Source organism: Cynoglossus semilaevis, chromosome Z (genome assembly GCF_000523025.1).
Source record: "Cynoglossus semilaevis isolate Cse_v1.0 chromosome Z, Cse_v1.0, whole genome shotgun sequence".
Classification (NCBI taxonomy): domain Eukaryota; kingdom Metazoa; phylum Chordata; class Actinopteri; order Pleuronectiformes; family Cynoglossidae; genus Cynoglossus; species Cynoglossus semilaevis.
The window spans coordinates 15,927,700-15,940,149 of NC_024328.1; the positions used below are offsets into that span (position 1 = coordinate 15,927,700).

At 37.8% G+C, this 12,450-nt stretch overlaps 1 protein-coding gene across 1 annotated transcript; it reads right to left on the bottom strand.

The window, feature by feature from the left end:
- Positions 1-244: 244 nt before the first annotated feature.
- Positions 245-8,224, bottom strand: LOC103398146 (protein FAM219A). Its single transcript, XM_008336665.3, has 6 exons — positions 7,904-8,224; positions 4,862-4,961; positions 4,154-4,259; positions 3,532-3,612; positions 3,373-3,427; positions 245-3,170 (listed from the first exon to the last, which is right to left on the bottom strand). Exons 1-6 carry the CDS (start codon positions 7,982-7,984, stop codon positions 3,012-3,014), a joined length of 582 nt encoding a protein of 193 aa, XP_008334887.1. The 5' UTR covers positions 7,985-8,224; the 3' UTR covers positions 245-3,011.
- Between the last annotated feature and the right edge of the window lie 4,226 nt (positions 8,225-12,450).

Consider the following 12,450-nt stretch of genomic DNA (forward strand, 5'->3'; position numbering starts at 1 on the left):
CCAGACTTTGCACTATTTGCTCTGCTTTTATTAGTTTTCATACACCACACATAACAAGAACACTGTTCAATACTCTAATGCAGTGGTGCCCAACCTTTTTTGTAATAAGGACCGGTTAATCAGTATTGGCCGTTTACTGCGGACCGGTAATACCGTGCCATCATTGAAGGATCTTATCATTAAATATTCAAAATAAAATGAAAAAGAATCAGAGTCTGTATGACCTGTTGTTTTGAAACATTGCCAGATTGTAATGAAAAAGTAAAGGGATATGACTGGATTCTTTTTAATTAAATTGGATAAAGTAAATTAGTAAAACGAAAGTACATTGTTTAACTGTGTCCCGGCACCAAAAGACCTACAGTCCGGCATCAGTCCCCGGACCGGGGGTTGGAAACCCCTGCTCTAATGGAAGTTTTTAGAATTCTTTCTTTTATTTTTCTTTCGGCTTTGTCCCTTTTTTCAGGGGTTGCCACAGCGAATCATTGATTTCTATATCTTCATCTTCTACTCTGATTCCAACCATCTGCATGTCCTCCCTCACTGCATCCATATATCTCCTCTTTGTCTCCTACCTGGTAGCTCCATCTCTAACATTCTTCTACTACTGTCCCTCCTTTGCACATATCCAAACCATCTCAATCTGGAAGTTTTTAGAATACAATTTATTTTTTGAAAAAAAAAAGTCAAACAAACAACAAATTGACTGAAGATTGAAATGAACTACAGCATTTTATTTTTCTTTAATTAAGGCATACTCCCATTACAAATAATGGATTTAGGAACAAATGTTATAATATCCTAGTGCTCAAACTCATTCATTCAACTGCATCCTGACAAACAAGGCCATCCTATTCTATTTTTCTTTGTCTACAGCATACACGTGTTTCTGCATGCATGTGTAAGGGAAACATAGTTGATAATTGTGTCTAAACATCTGTAGACAGCACACAGGAGGGCGTATCACCAGCTCCTGTTGCTGATATGAAAGATAAAGTGAAGGGTTGAGGAAAAGCGGGGGAGGGGGAGGTGGTAGTAACACAACTTTGACTACTGTAAAATCCTATGTTAAGCCTCATATCGGTCCCTTTGGCCTCAAGTGTAAGAGAATCGCGTGAGCCTAATATATGAAAGGTTTGTGTGCAGAGATATGTCAGTTCCCCTTTTCACACAATTGGTTTTAGATAAGACACTGTCACTGCACCACAAGAAGGATAGGCTTCAGTGGGTTAGAGAAACGTACAATATGTTAAAAAAAAGGTGCAAATTTAAAATAAAGAAGTGTGTCACATGAAACATTTGACCGTGGAGCAAAATCGAGACACAAATTTGTGCAATTTATAATAATTTGTCAGTTTACTCAAGTGTAGTGCTCTTGTTGCACTTCTTCAGCTACTGATTAAAAGAAGTAGAGAAAACAGTCACTCACAGATTTTGGTCCACATTGACAAAAGCTGCCACACATCCATACGAGGACAGATGGTTTATTGACTCCGTGTTGTTTAATCTTAACTCTGTCCCTACCATCAGAGCAGGTCTATAGAAGAAATCAGGACAGTTTTCTCTCTTTTCTCTTTTTTTCTCCTTGGTTTCATCTTCTAAGTCATTGGTCTTTAACTCTTTGCCCATGGCCACTTTTGGCCCGCAAAACCCCTCACATTTGGCTTGTGACTAGATTTGAATAATAATTTTGCCCTTGAGTTATTTTATGTTTTATTTTTTCATAAATAAAGTGTAATAAAGTGGCCACTGACTATGATTTGACATTGTTCTAACCCTTGTAAGGGCCTTCTTTGATCCAATGTCTTTGAGTCTGTGTGTGTGTGCGTGCGTGCGTGCATGAGGATGTGTGCATGTTCCTGTACTGTATGACTTATGCCAACTTTTCCTCATATTCATTAATACTCATATTCTGGGACAAGATGAAAATCATTGCAAGAACAAACGGTGTGTACAAAAATGCGAAGGACCGCACAAGGGTTAAACAGTTCCTCTGCAGTCTGCTGTGAGCTGTGTTTTTACACTCAATGCTGATTTTGCATCGATAAAATCACAAGATAGTTTAAGATAATGTTCTTTTATGTTATTAAGTTATTAATGCTGATATTACAAATAATTATTTAAACAAGTTTCCAGGCCATTGTAGGAACAATATGTTCGACTTAGAGAGAACATGGAGGTACCTGCAAAAAGACCAGTAGGCGAGAGCCCTGTGATGGCAGGAGGAAACCAGAGAGAATCCAGCTTTGCTGCATTAACAGGGCAGCAAATGGAAAGCAGACATAGCATGAAGATACTGTACTTTTACTTTAACTTTTTTAAAGTATGGACAACTTTTGTCCAGAAAGTCTAAGAAACAGGCTGATGTTTGGATGGTGGTCCACTACAACAAGAGTGCAACAATCTGGGCTGTGCTACATAACCACCATGTATGGTACAATGAATTCAGTATTAGATATCTGCTATTAAGGGGCCGCAGTGCACAGTTCTCCAACACATACAATCACGCTTATCCAACATGTTAAAAAATAACAATGCATTAAAATACAAAAATAAAACCAACATAAAAAAGCAACCTGGAATTCAGAAAAGCAGAACAGCTCTGATTAAGAATTATGTGTTGTTTTTTAATTTTAAGGAAATCACATTACATCTCATCAACTGACTATGTTTTCTTCATCAGTGTTTTATGGTGTTCACCGGGAGGTCTTTCAGAGAAAGTGAACGTCCTACCATAGGAGGAAACCAACACTTTTTTATTTAACTTTTTAAATACATTTATATAATACAACATTTTCACACCGGTGCCTTCTCCTAGTTTGTCTTTTAAATCCAAAGCTCCTATAGATTAAATATTAAATATCTTTGTCATTGTTTTCATCATAGCACTTAACTTTCATTACAATATTCTACTAATGCTTCACTGTCGCCACACTGGAAGCAAAGTCAGATCACAGCAGATGAGGATTGAGGGGACCCGCGGGCAGTATTATGTTAGGCATCAGGTATAGTTACTGTATCTGACAGGTGGTGGAGGAGGTCGCCTGGCAGCACATGCAGGTTGGATTGACCGACTTGGGAGGAATCAGGTCCAAGTCCTCGTCATCAGGGATCTCGTCGAGGCGGTAACCGTCTTTGAGCAGCTGGATGTTCAGATCCTGATTGATTTGCTGATGAAGATGAAGAAAAAAGAAATGATGGAAGGAAATTATGAATTCAACCTCACAGGGAAGGGTGCATACATAGGGTATATATATATATATATGTATATATATATATATATATATATATATGTCTGTCCATCCATGTCTGTCTATCCAAAGTAGCAGTACTTTAAAAGTTAAAATGTTTACTTTGCCACAGAAAACTCACTTCGGCAGAGGAGTAACCTGAAGATGAGTATCTGGACATGTCAAAGTCGTCATCACTGTCAAAAACACAGACAAGTTGGCAAAATATTAGCGACTGAGTCTGAAGAAGACAGCTTATTATTAGATGGCTGAAATGTGTGAAGTGTGTGAAGATGATCACCTGTCTGTGTCCAGGGCCACCAGTGGCTTTTCATCGGGGCTCTGATCTAAAGAGGCATAGCCTTTATTTGGAACTACCAACCTGTGGACAGAGGACAGAAGAGGACTGTGAGTAGATAAAGACAGCAATGAAGAAGTAAAAGAAAATAGTGCCTTTGCGCCAATCCACAGGCTGTATTGTTGGCTGCAACTTGTCACAAGAATGTCTACAAACTAGATCTTTCATTATTGGCCCATTAGAATAAGTAACAACATATAAGCAACAATAACAACAACATTTTCCCTCTGCATTTGAGCCTTTTTCTGAGAAGCTGTTGGCTCTCTCACACTGGAGCACACTGGAGAATGAGGGAATTTGGTGCCTGCTCAACAAACAACAGTCAGGAATTTGAACGTTCAATCCTCCCATTAGTAGCCCTATCATCTTACCACTAGACCACCCAGTCTGTCCAACTTCTTGTGGAGGCAGCTGATGACACACGTTACACATATTTGGTAGATTATTTTATAGATGGTTTAACAATGCTGTGTCTCTGGTAGGGCTTGGCTACACTGTGTTGGCAGCAGACCAATAACCAGGTTAATCTTATTGGTCAATTTCAGACACAGCGCTCACTTCTTACCGTGTTCTGGCCATGACGTTGTTCTTCTTGGGCTGCTGGTTTACTGGACTCCCCACAGCGTTGTTGCTCTTCAACGAGCCCTTCCGAGCTAGTTCTCTCTGTTTTTCTGAACATGGAGAAGGGCACAGCAGTTCAGCACAAGAGCTTCGGTTTGTCTACAGTGCATACAGCCCATTTAAACTGTAGACATAATTGAGCTGAATAATTTACAGGAAAAGAAACCTAAGTAATTCAAACTGAAAATCTTCAGGAAATGACATCAGGCGATCCATTTGTCTTCACAATATACCAGAGGTCACTAATGTGCAGACACACAGTTTCCTATCAAGACATGAACTAGTAACAGACAATTTAACAAAAATAAAAATAAAAGTGTGTTTGTTTTTATTTGAACATGCACAGCTTCTTTCATAATTATGATAATGCAAATTGCCTCTTATGTGAAGCTAATCAGCTAATCAGATTTGTGCAAGCACGAGCCTCTATATGTCAACAATAGTTGTGGCTATTATACAGGGTGTATAAATCACTGGAGAAAAAAAGAAAACAACACCATGGTTAATTTTTTAATAGCGTGTTTAGTATTTGTTTTTCCAGACAAGTCTGTAGAAAACAAGGTTAAACTGCAAGTCACAGTGATTTCTTGTCAACGTTCCACATTGACAGTCAATAACAGACACGTTGACTCAATGTGTAACCTTCGCTCACCTATTTTCATCTGCAGGGGTGAAGGTTTGTAGTTGATAGTGACAGGTTCTCCCTCTCTGGTGTCTGAGTCTCCCTCTGAGGCTGTGGACGAGGCTGGGTCCTGGGGATAAGAAAGGAAACAGACAGACAGAATAGTGAATGGAAATTATGAATTAATGTATGTTTAGAATTGACAACAGTGTTATGTCCAGACAATGTGAATAAACAGAGAATAAATCCCTAAAAGGATGTAAGGTGTTGTTGTAAGGCCTTCATTTCTCCGCAACACAACGGAAGGTGTGGTTTTTAATACATTTTAAGCTGTGATCAAATTTAATTTATAGCAATCTTTACTTTGTCTGCAGTAAGAAAATAAGAGTGTAAGTAAGAGCTGCAGAGAACAGTCTACCATGTGTGTCCATTCCCATAAACTGCACTCTGGTTGATGCATCTACAGATCTGGTTTAGTAGAAATGGAGCTTACCAAACAGGAGAAGAGCAAAGACTGAAATGATTCTTTTTTTAGGAGGCAATAGTGAGAAATATTTTTAATAAGTTAAATATGGAGTCAAGGAAAAGTGGCAGGGGAGAAAAAGGAAGCAAACGTCTAAATAAATAACTATCCATTGATCCATCCACCCATTTTCATCCACCTATCCGTTATGGAGGCAGCAGTCTCCATGACCGCCGCCCAAATCAAACTGCACCGCACCAGCCCCCCTGAATCCTCCTGCGGATTGTGAGTCCACCAGATGGCGCCAACCGCCCTAACCGTGATTCGATCTTGCCCAGGAGGTGAACCCTAGGGTTCCACGCCAATGACAGAGACATTGCCTCTGGGCCAAAAGTGCCACCTAGATGAATAACCAGCACATCTGATACCTAAAAGTTTAGCAAAAGAAAAATCAACAACTGCACTAAGACTGGAGTTCAATATAAATATAGATAGACAGATGAGAAAAATATAAATAAGCATTCACAGTGGAAACACTGACAACGTTTGGACTTAAACCCCATAGAGCTCCTTCTTGACAATGAAACAAGAAGATGGGATTATAATGCTGTGGAGATGCTACACTGCGTCTGCCATAAAGAATCTCGTAAAAAATGAAGATGAATGTGATAATATTTTGACCTTTGTATTTTGGGGAACTTAAGGATGAAATAATTAAAATGTGTACCACAAAGCTGGCATATTTAGAAAAGGGTGTGTAAAAAAAAAATCTTCTTACTCTGTATAAAATGTTCCGGACTGGAACTATTTTCTTGATTGAACAAGCCTGTGTCATGGACTGGTGACCTGTTCAGGATTTATCACACCTTTCACCCAGTGTCAGCTGGGATTGGCTCCAGCTCCTACTTGAAAGCTCTAGCTGGTAAAAGCGGTTGAAGATGAATGAGAGGCCGTTAACCTTGGGAGACAGGGTGTGTCATGACACTGTTGGGAAACTGAACAGCCATGGCAGAGGTTCAGCACTCTCTGAGTTATTTCCCAGTTTTATTTATTACCTCTGTCAGAGAGAAAATGTTGATGGTTGTATACGTTTTGTTTGTGAGTGGCGTAACTCATCAATGTGTATTTTCATTAAAACACATTGAATTTTATTTTGCTATCTATAAATAGACACAGGAAGTACAGTACAGGACAGTCTACATCCACCACAGTGGTTGGCAGTTTTCCAATCATTTTAATAGCAAAATTATTTAACATCCAATAATTCTAGTCTAAAATTTCAATATTAAATTACTGACATTTTCACAAGTAAACACTCACATGAACATTTAAATTGGTTTGTGTTAGTAGGATCAGATGTTCTCTACAAGACAGCTGTGTTGTGAACATTACCCAGCAAACAGTCAAACAAAAACTATGCCTCTTTTTTAATAACAGATAACTATATGTTGTCCTACATGCTAAAGTTATTCAAAAGCTCTAGCCAACAATTACAGCTAGAAGTCCTCAATATTTTACACAATGTGCATTTAAAACCTAGCAAAGTTAGACCAAAGTTAGGCGTTAGCTTAGCTTACCCCAGGCTGAGAGAGCACAGAAGACAACTTTATCATAATGTGAGGTTGTCAAAGAGGGGCTTAACTTCAGTGTGTTGGCATGCTGTGGCAGGGGTTTTCAGCTGAACGGAACTCTGTGCAGTATTTAACAAGCTAGCCTTATCGTTACCATAGCCAAATGTCTGCTACAAGCCAGTGTTTCAGCTGTATTTGCTTAACCTCGGGTGGTAAATGTTTTGAATGGGGAAAAGGACATGTATGATATGATTATACCAAGCCTCTACTATCATGAACCAGACCATACAAAATGCAGTCATAGCCCCCACTGCAGCGAACTGTATGTTTGTAAACAGTAAGCCAAACACTGTTGTTGGCCTTTTCTCCTTTAACACACACATACATGACCTTTGTCCCCCCAGGATAAATAGTGTAAGATGAATGGTGATGTAAAGATGCCTGTGGACAAAGGGCCAAACAGTGCTGTCTGTAGGCAGCAGAGTCTGTTCTACAGACAGTACTGACCAGGGCCCTGTCATCTATAAGTCAATTCTCCTTTAATTCATGTATGTGAACATTAGACTTTTGGGGGAAGTATTTACTCGTAAAACAAAATCCGCAGTGTTTCTAATCTCGATGAGACCACAACCTGCAACGTGGATGTGGATGCTGAGGATGTGGATCGGCGTCAGACATGACGGATGCTGCTGCTCACTGCGTAGCGCGCACACCGGACATTACTAGAATTACACAGCAGAGGAAAGGGTCCAAACCGCTGCTACTGTAAATTATCATATCATGAATTAAATTCTATGATTTCAATCCTTTCACTGCCTGGTGATCGAAGACAAAAGAAAATCGCGTGGTGTTTCTCCAATCAAGTCAGCTGACATAAAGCATGGTAGAGTAGCTGATGGATTGGTTACAGGGTCCCGGAGAATAAACAACATGTCTGGCCTACTGACACACACATACAACAATACAGGACAATACACAACTTGCAGACACCAGGACATCGGAATTTAACCAGATGACCGCCTGAAAGCCCTGACTCACCAGCGGCTGCATCTCCGCTTGCATCTCTGCCTCCTCCTGCACCGCGCTGGGCACCTGAAACCTATCCATTTCTTCCATCATGGTGGCGGAAAATCTCTGTTTCCCTCTATCTTCCTCTGAAAGTCCTTCTCTGAGCTTTTTGAAGATACTGGTTATGGTCCGCTGAGGCTGATTCTCTTCTCAGACAGGCGATGATCTCAGTGGTTCCCCGGTGAGGAGCTTCATCCCAGCAGCTGCATTAGGACCAGACAGTGTGTAGACAGTGATGGTGGTGGTGGTGTGACTGCTCTGCTGACGGTGACTTCACCACCCACTTCCGGGTGGTCTATCCAACCAACATAGGGCCCGCGGACTGAAAAGAGGACATCTGAAGACCGATATGTGGAAAAGTACTGTAATGGAAATAAGACTATCAATACGTTAAATATTACATGACGTAAACGTAGCTTTATAACTATTAATATAGTTATAAAACACAATAAATTAAATTATTACAGTTCCATATGGAGTAGGTTAATGATTGAATGTACATATTACCCCAAATAAATACTTTGACTTTGTAAATGCAATAATTGTACAAAAGAGAGTTCTTAGAATATTCTGTAGGGAGTAGGGAGTAAGGTTTGGGGTGTAATCTATTTATGCAGCGTAATTCACCGTGATAAAGAAATTCAATGTAAATTCGTAGTGATCCTTAAAAAAAACAGGTTGGAAAAACTATAGTGCAGTAAAAAAAAAATTAAAACTATAATTAGACAATGTTATCCAATAATAATAATAACAGTAAGTCTATATCAAGATCACTGTGATTCAAATGGGTGCAATGACGATGGTAAGAAGAGTGCCTGCTATTGTATGTCCCAGAACTGATTATTATAACATTGTTCGGGAGGTCTGTATTAAACAACTAGCTCTTCGTATTACTTAGTGCCCTTGAAGTATTGTAGCTCTCAGTTTAAAAAAGGTTGGTGACCCCTGATCTAGAGTATATTCGCAATGACATCAATTTCAATAAAATTGCGCAATTTTTATAGTTTTATAGCATATTAAATTACTATAGTATATAATTTATTTTTCTGCTCACATAATCGCAGAAATAATGATCCTTTGTTAAAATGAGGAACTTGGGCTTAAGGTATTTGCAGTGATACATTTTGTCCAGTAGAGGACAGTGTTTTCTCATAAATTAAATGCACTGAAATATTTAAAAACTGTATTTCTATTGTACCTTTCACAACCAATATTGATGTTCAGCGGTTTAAACATTTATCCGTTTTCTAAGCCTTCTATGGACATTTATTTTTCAGTTTCATGTAAATTGTTTTTACAGGCGATTATTTAACCATGTACAGGTGTCTTACATTCCTGATGTATGTGGTTTACATACGTTATACATTACAGAACCATTAAAGACACACAGCCTGTTGATTCATGCCATGCTTTCATATCTAATTTCCTGTCAACATGTGTGCAAGTGTATGCAAGTGTGTGTGTTTGTGTGTATGTATAATTATTTGTTCGCAGTGAGTGTAGAACATCGCGTAAAGAATAATGTCTCGGAATCATGCTTTTAAAAACATGTGACGACAATTTTTCTAAAATAATCGTGCCATTACAGCATTTGCGCAGCAGTGCTGTTAGTGCTTCGTTGATAAATTACAAGGCTGTAGAACATTATTTTCTCTGTGTTCAAGTACAACATTCTAGAGAAAGGTAAACACACCTCCTCTGTTCTTGTGTTTGTGTGGTCTCCTGAGAACTAAAACACACTCACACTCTTCTGGTGTTAGATAAGTCAGTTTTACTGTACACGTGACGGGTACCAGTAAGAACTTACTTGGACTTCCTGTAAAACCAGAGGTGTCATTTATTCTCTTCAGATGCTTACTGACTTTTTACTTACATTTATATAAAGTCTGTTTCAGTCATCTTGTGGCTGCATTAATATACCATGCAATGTGTTAGAAAGTTAATAAATGGAGAAACACATTCAAAAACACACTGGAGCTCTTTCAACCAAAACAATAAAAACTTGTGCCTTATATATATATGCAAAAAAAAAAAAATTATAATGATGAAATTAAACAAAAATAGAAATAACAAGGCCCAGAAATCATATAACACACTCAAGGTATCAATCTCTCCATCAGTTAAGGCAGTGTTTTCCAACCCTGGGCTCACAACCCCACATGTTGTAACATGGAATTTAAATGGGGTCACATTTTCAAATAATTATTATTCTTTTAAAATAATTTTAATCCTTTTTTTATTAACTCACGTCCACAAACTTGACCTTTTTTCACCACTAACTTCCAGATTGTTTGCGTCAATTTGGCCTCATTTGGCTGTGCAGTGTATGACCTTTCCTTATCTCTCCTTTTGTGAACCTGTCACTTAACTGTACACTGTCTATTGTCTATCAGTCTCAACTTTTAACTCAAAATAATCTTAGATCTTTACAATTTCTGTATAGTTTACCACAACCTTATCAATCTCACGTTGCTGCAGAACAAAAGAAGAAGAAGACAAAGAAAACCTCCGAAGACACACAACTCTAATGTTTGCTTTTATCCTTGATACAATTTGCTGGACTTTGCACAGGATTTAAAAATAATTTATACATAAATAGGGCCAATGCATCAATTCCTAAACCCTTAGATCTGGCCGCCTCACATACATCCATTCATTTCTACACAGCTTTCCATTAAAAGGCAGGATTGATTTTGAAGTTTTGCTGTTCACCTTTTCTACCCACTTTTGAAGCTGGAACAAAACCAAAAACAAACAAATGCCTATCTGATGAAACCCAGAACGACTTCTGGATCAATGGGCAACGACAGACATTGACAAAACCTCAGGAGAGGAGACGAAGAGACACAGTAAAAACACACTGTTTTACTGGGAAATCTACAAAATACTCAAACATATGACCAGAGGCAGCTTTCAGAGTGTTTCTGTAAAACACTGTACTTCATTAAAGCACATTTGATGGATGTACAGTACACTATTGATTTGGTCACCAGCGGTATAATATTTTCAGCTGGACATGTTCTGTCTTTGAGAGATCTGTACTGGTAATGTAAATGGCATTAAGATGACATAAACATAAAGTAATGGCTAAGTAACAGCACAGAATGGACTTGTGTGTGTACTCTGAAAAAGGAGTGCCTGTATTTGTATATATATAACGTAGGATATTAGCAATACTAATATTGGTTCATGTCTAAACAGATTATGTTGAACTGTACATTGTGTATACGGTGTTGGTCTGGCCCTGTCATTCTGAAGTTAAAGGAAAGGATCCTAGTAAAGGTTTGAACAGTAATTATGGTGATGAAAAGATACCCTTTGGGACCTGTTCATATCTGCAATAGCATTGATTTATTTTATGAAGTATGTTTATGTCTGAATATGTGTATGCATATTTAGATGTATATGTGTGTGTAGGTGTGTATGCATGTGTATATGTATATATATAATGCATATATGTGGATGTGAGCGTATGTATGTGTATGTATATATATGCATATGTATTACTAATATCTATCCTATATAATATTTTAAATGTATAGCAGCTCCTAGTTATAATGGTCATATGCATCTGGACAACACCCCATACATTAATATATCTGCTTGAACTGCCTATATAGCTAACTATTTGTCTAATTTAATTATTTAATTATGCAACTATTTAGAATGTTCATATATTTAATTATTATATACCTGTTCACATAAAGTCCTTATATTTATACTAGTTTGGCCTAAATATACGTATAAAATACCATAGAGATAACGTGGTGGCTTAGTGTACATACCAATATATATATTTATATATATTTTTTTATATATATAACAAATAATAATAATAAATAATAATTGAGATTAACAACAATAATTACCTACTAATCTACTAACACTATCTATCTACTTCTATTAACCTACTAATCTAAACATCCACTGTTCAGGTTTCCCATATTCATTGTCAGTGTGCTGCTACTACCTCAGGTCCAAATCAGCTCAAAAAGGCTTAAAAATATGAGAATTGGACAGGATTAGAAATGAGCAGGTCAGTCATGGAGAAAAAAAGAAAAAAAAGTTGAAGTGTGTTTGAGAAGGTTTGGACATGTGCTGAGGACAGGGGACAGACAAGGGGACAGACAACAGATGCATATAGATAGTGATGAAATAGTGTGTGCTGACCTGTCAGGGTCAGGGAGAGTATGACTGTATAATGACTTTGGGTGAAACGATACACAAAATACACGGTTCAGTTCAGTTAGGTTTGATACATTAGTGTCACTGTTCAATATTTGTTTCGATACAAAAAAGAGAAATTTCCATGCCTTTATTTTAAACGGTAATTTGTTGCAATTCCAATATTTGTTTCAACTTAAGTTGAAAAAGTATTACATTTCAAATAAATATATTAGGTTACAAAACCTTTAAAGAAACAACACCTTTAAAAGAATCGTCCCGGGCAGAATGCAAGACTTTTATTTTCGTAATGTGTTCTGCGGTTGTGTTCCTATAATTTTTCAACATTTATA

Coding starts and splice junctions, on each gene's coding strand:
- LOC103398146 (XM_008336665.3), bottom strand. CDS start 7,984: ATGATGGAAGAAATGGATAGGTTTCAGGTGCCCAGCGCGGTGCAGGAG. Junction 4,260..4,861: donor ACCCCTGCAGATGAAAATAG/GTGAGCGAAGGT, acceptor CTCCATGTTCAG/AAAAACAGAGAGAACTAGCT. Junction 3,613..4,153: donor AACGTCATGGCCAGAACACG/GTAAGAAGTGAG, acceptor CTCTGTCCACAG/GTTGGTAGTTCCAAATAAAG.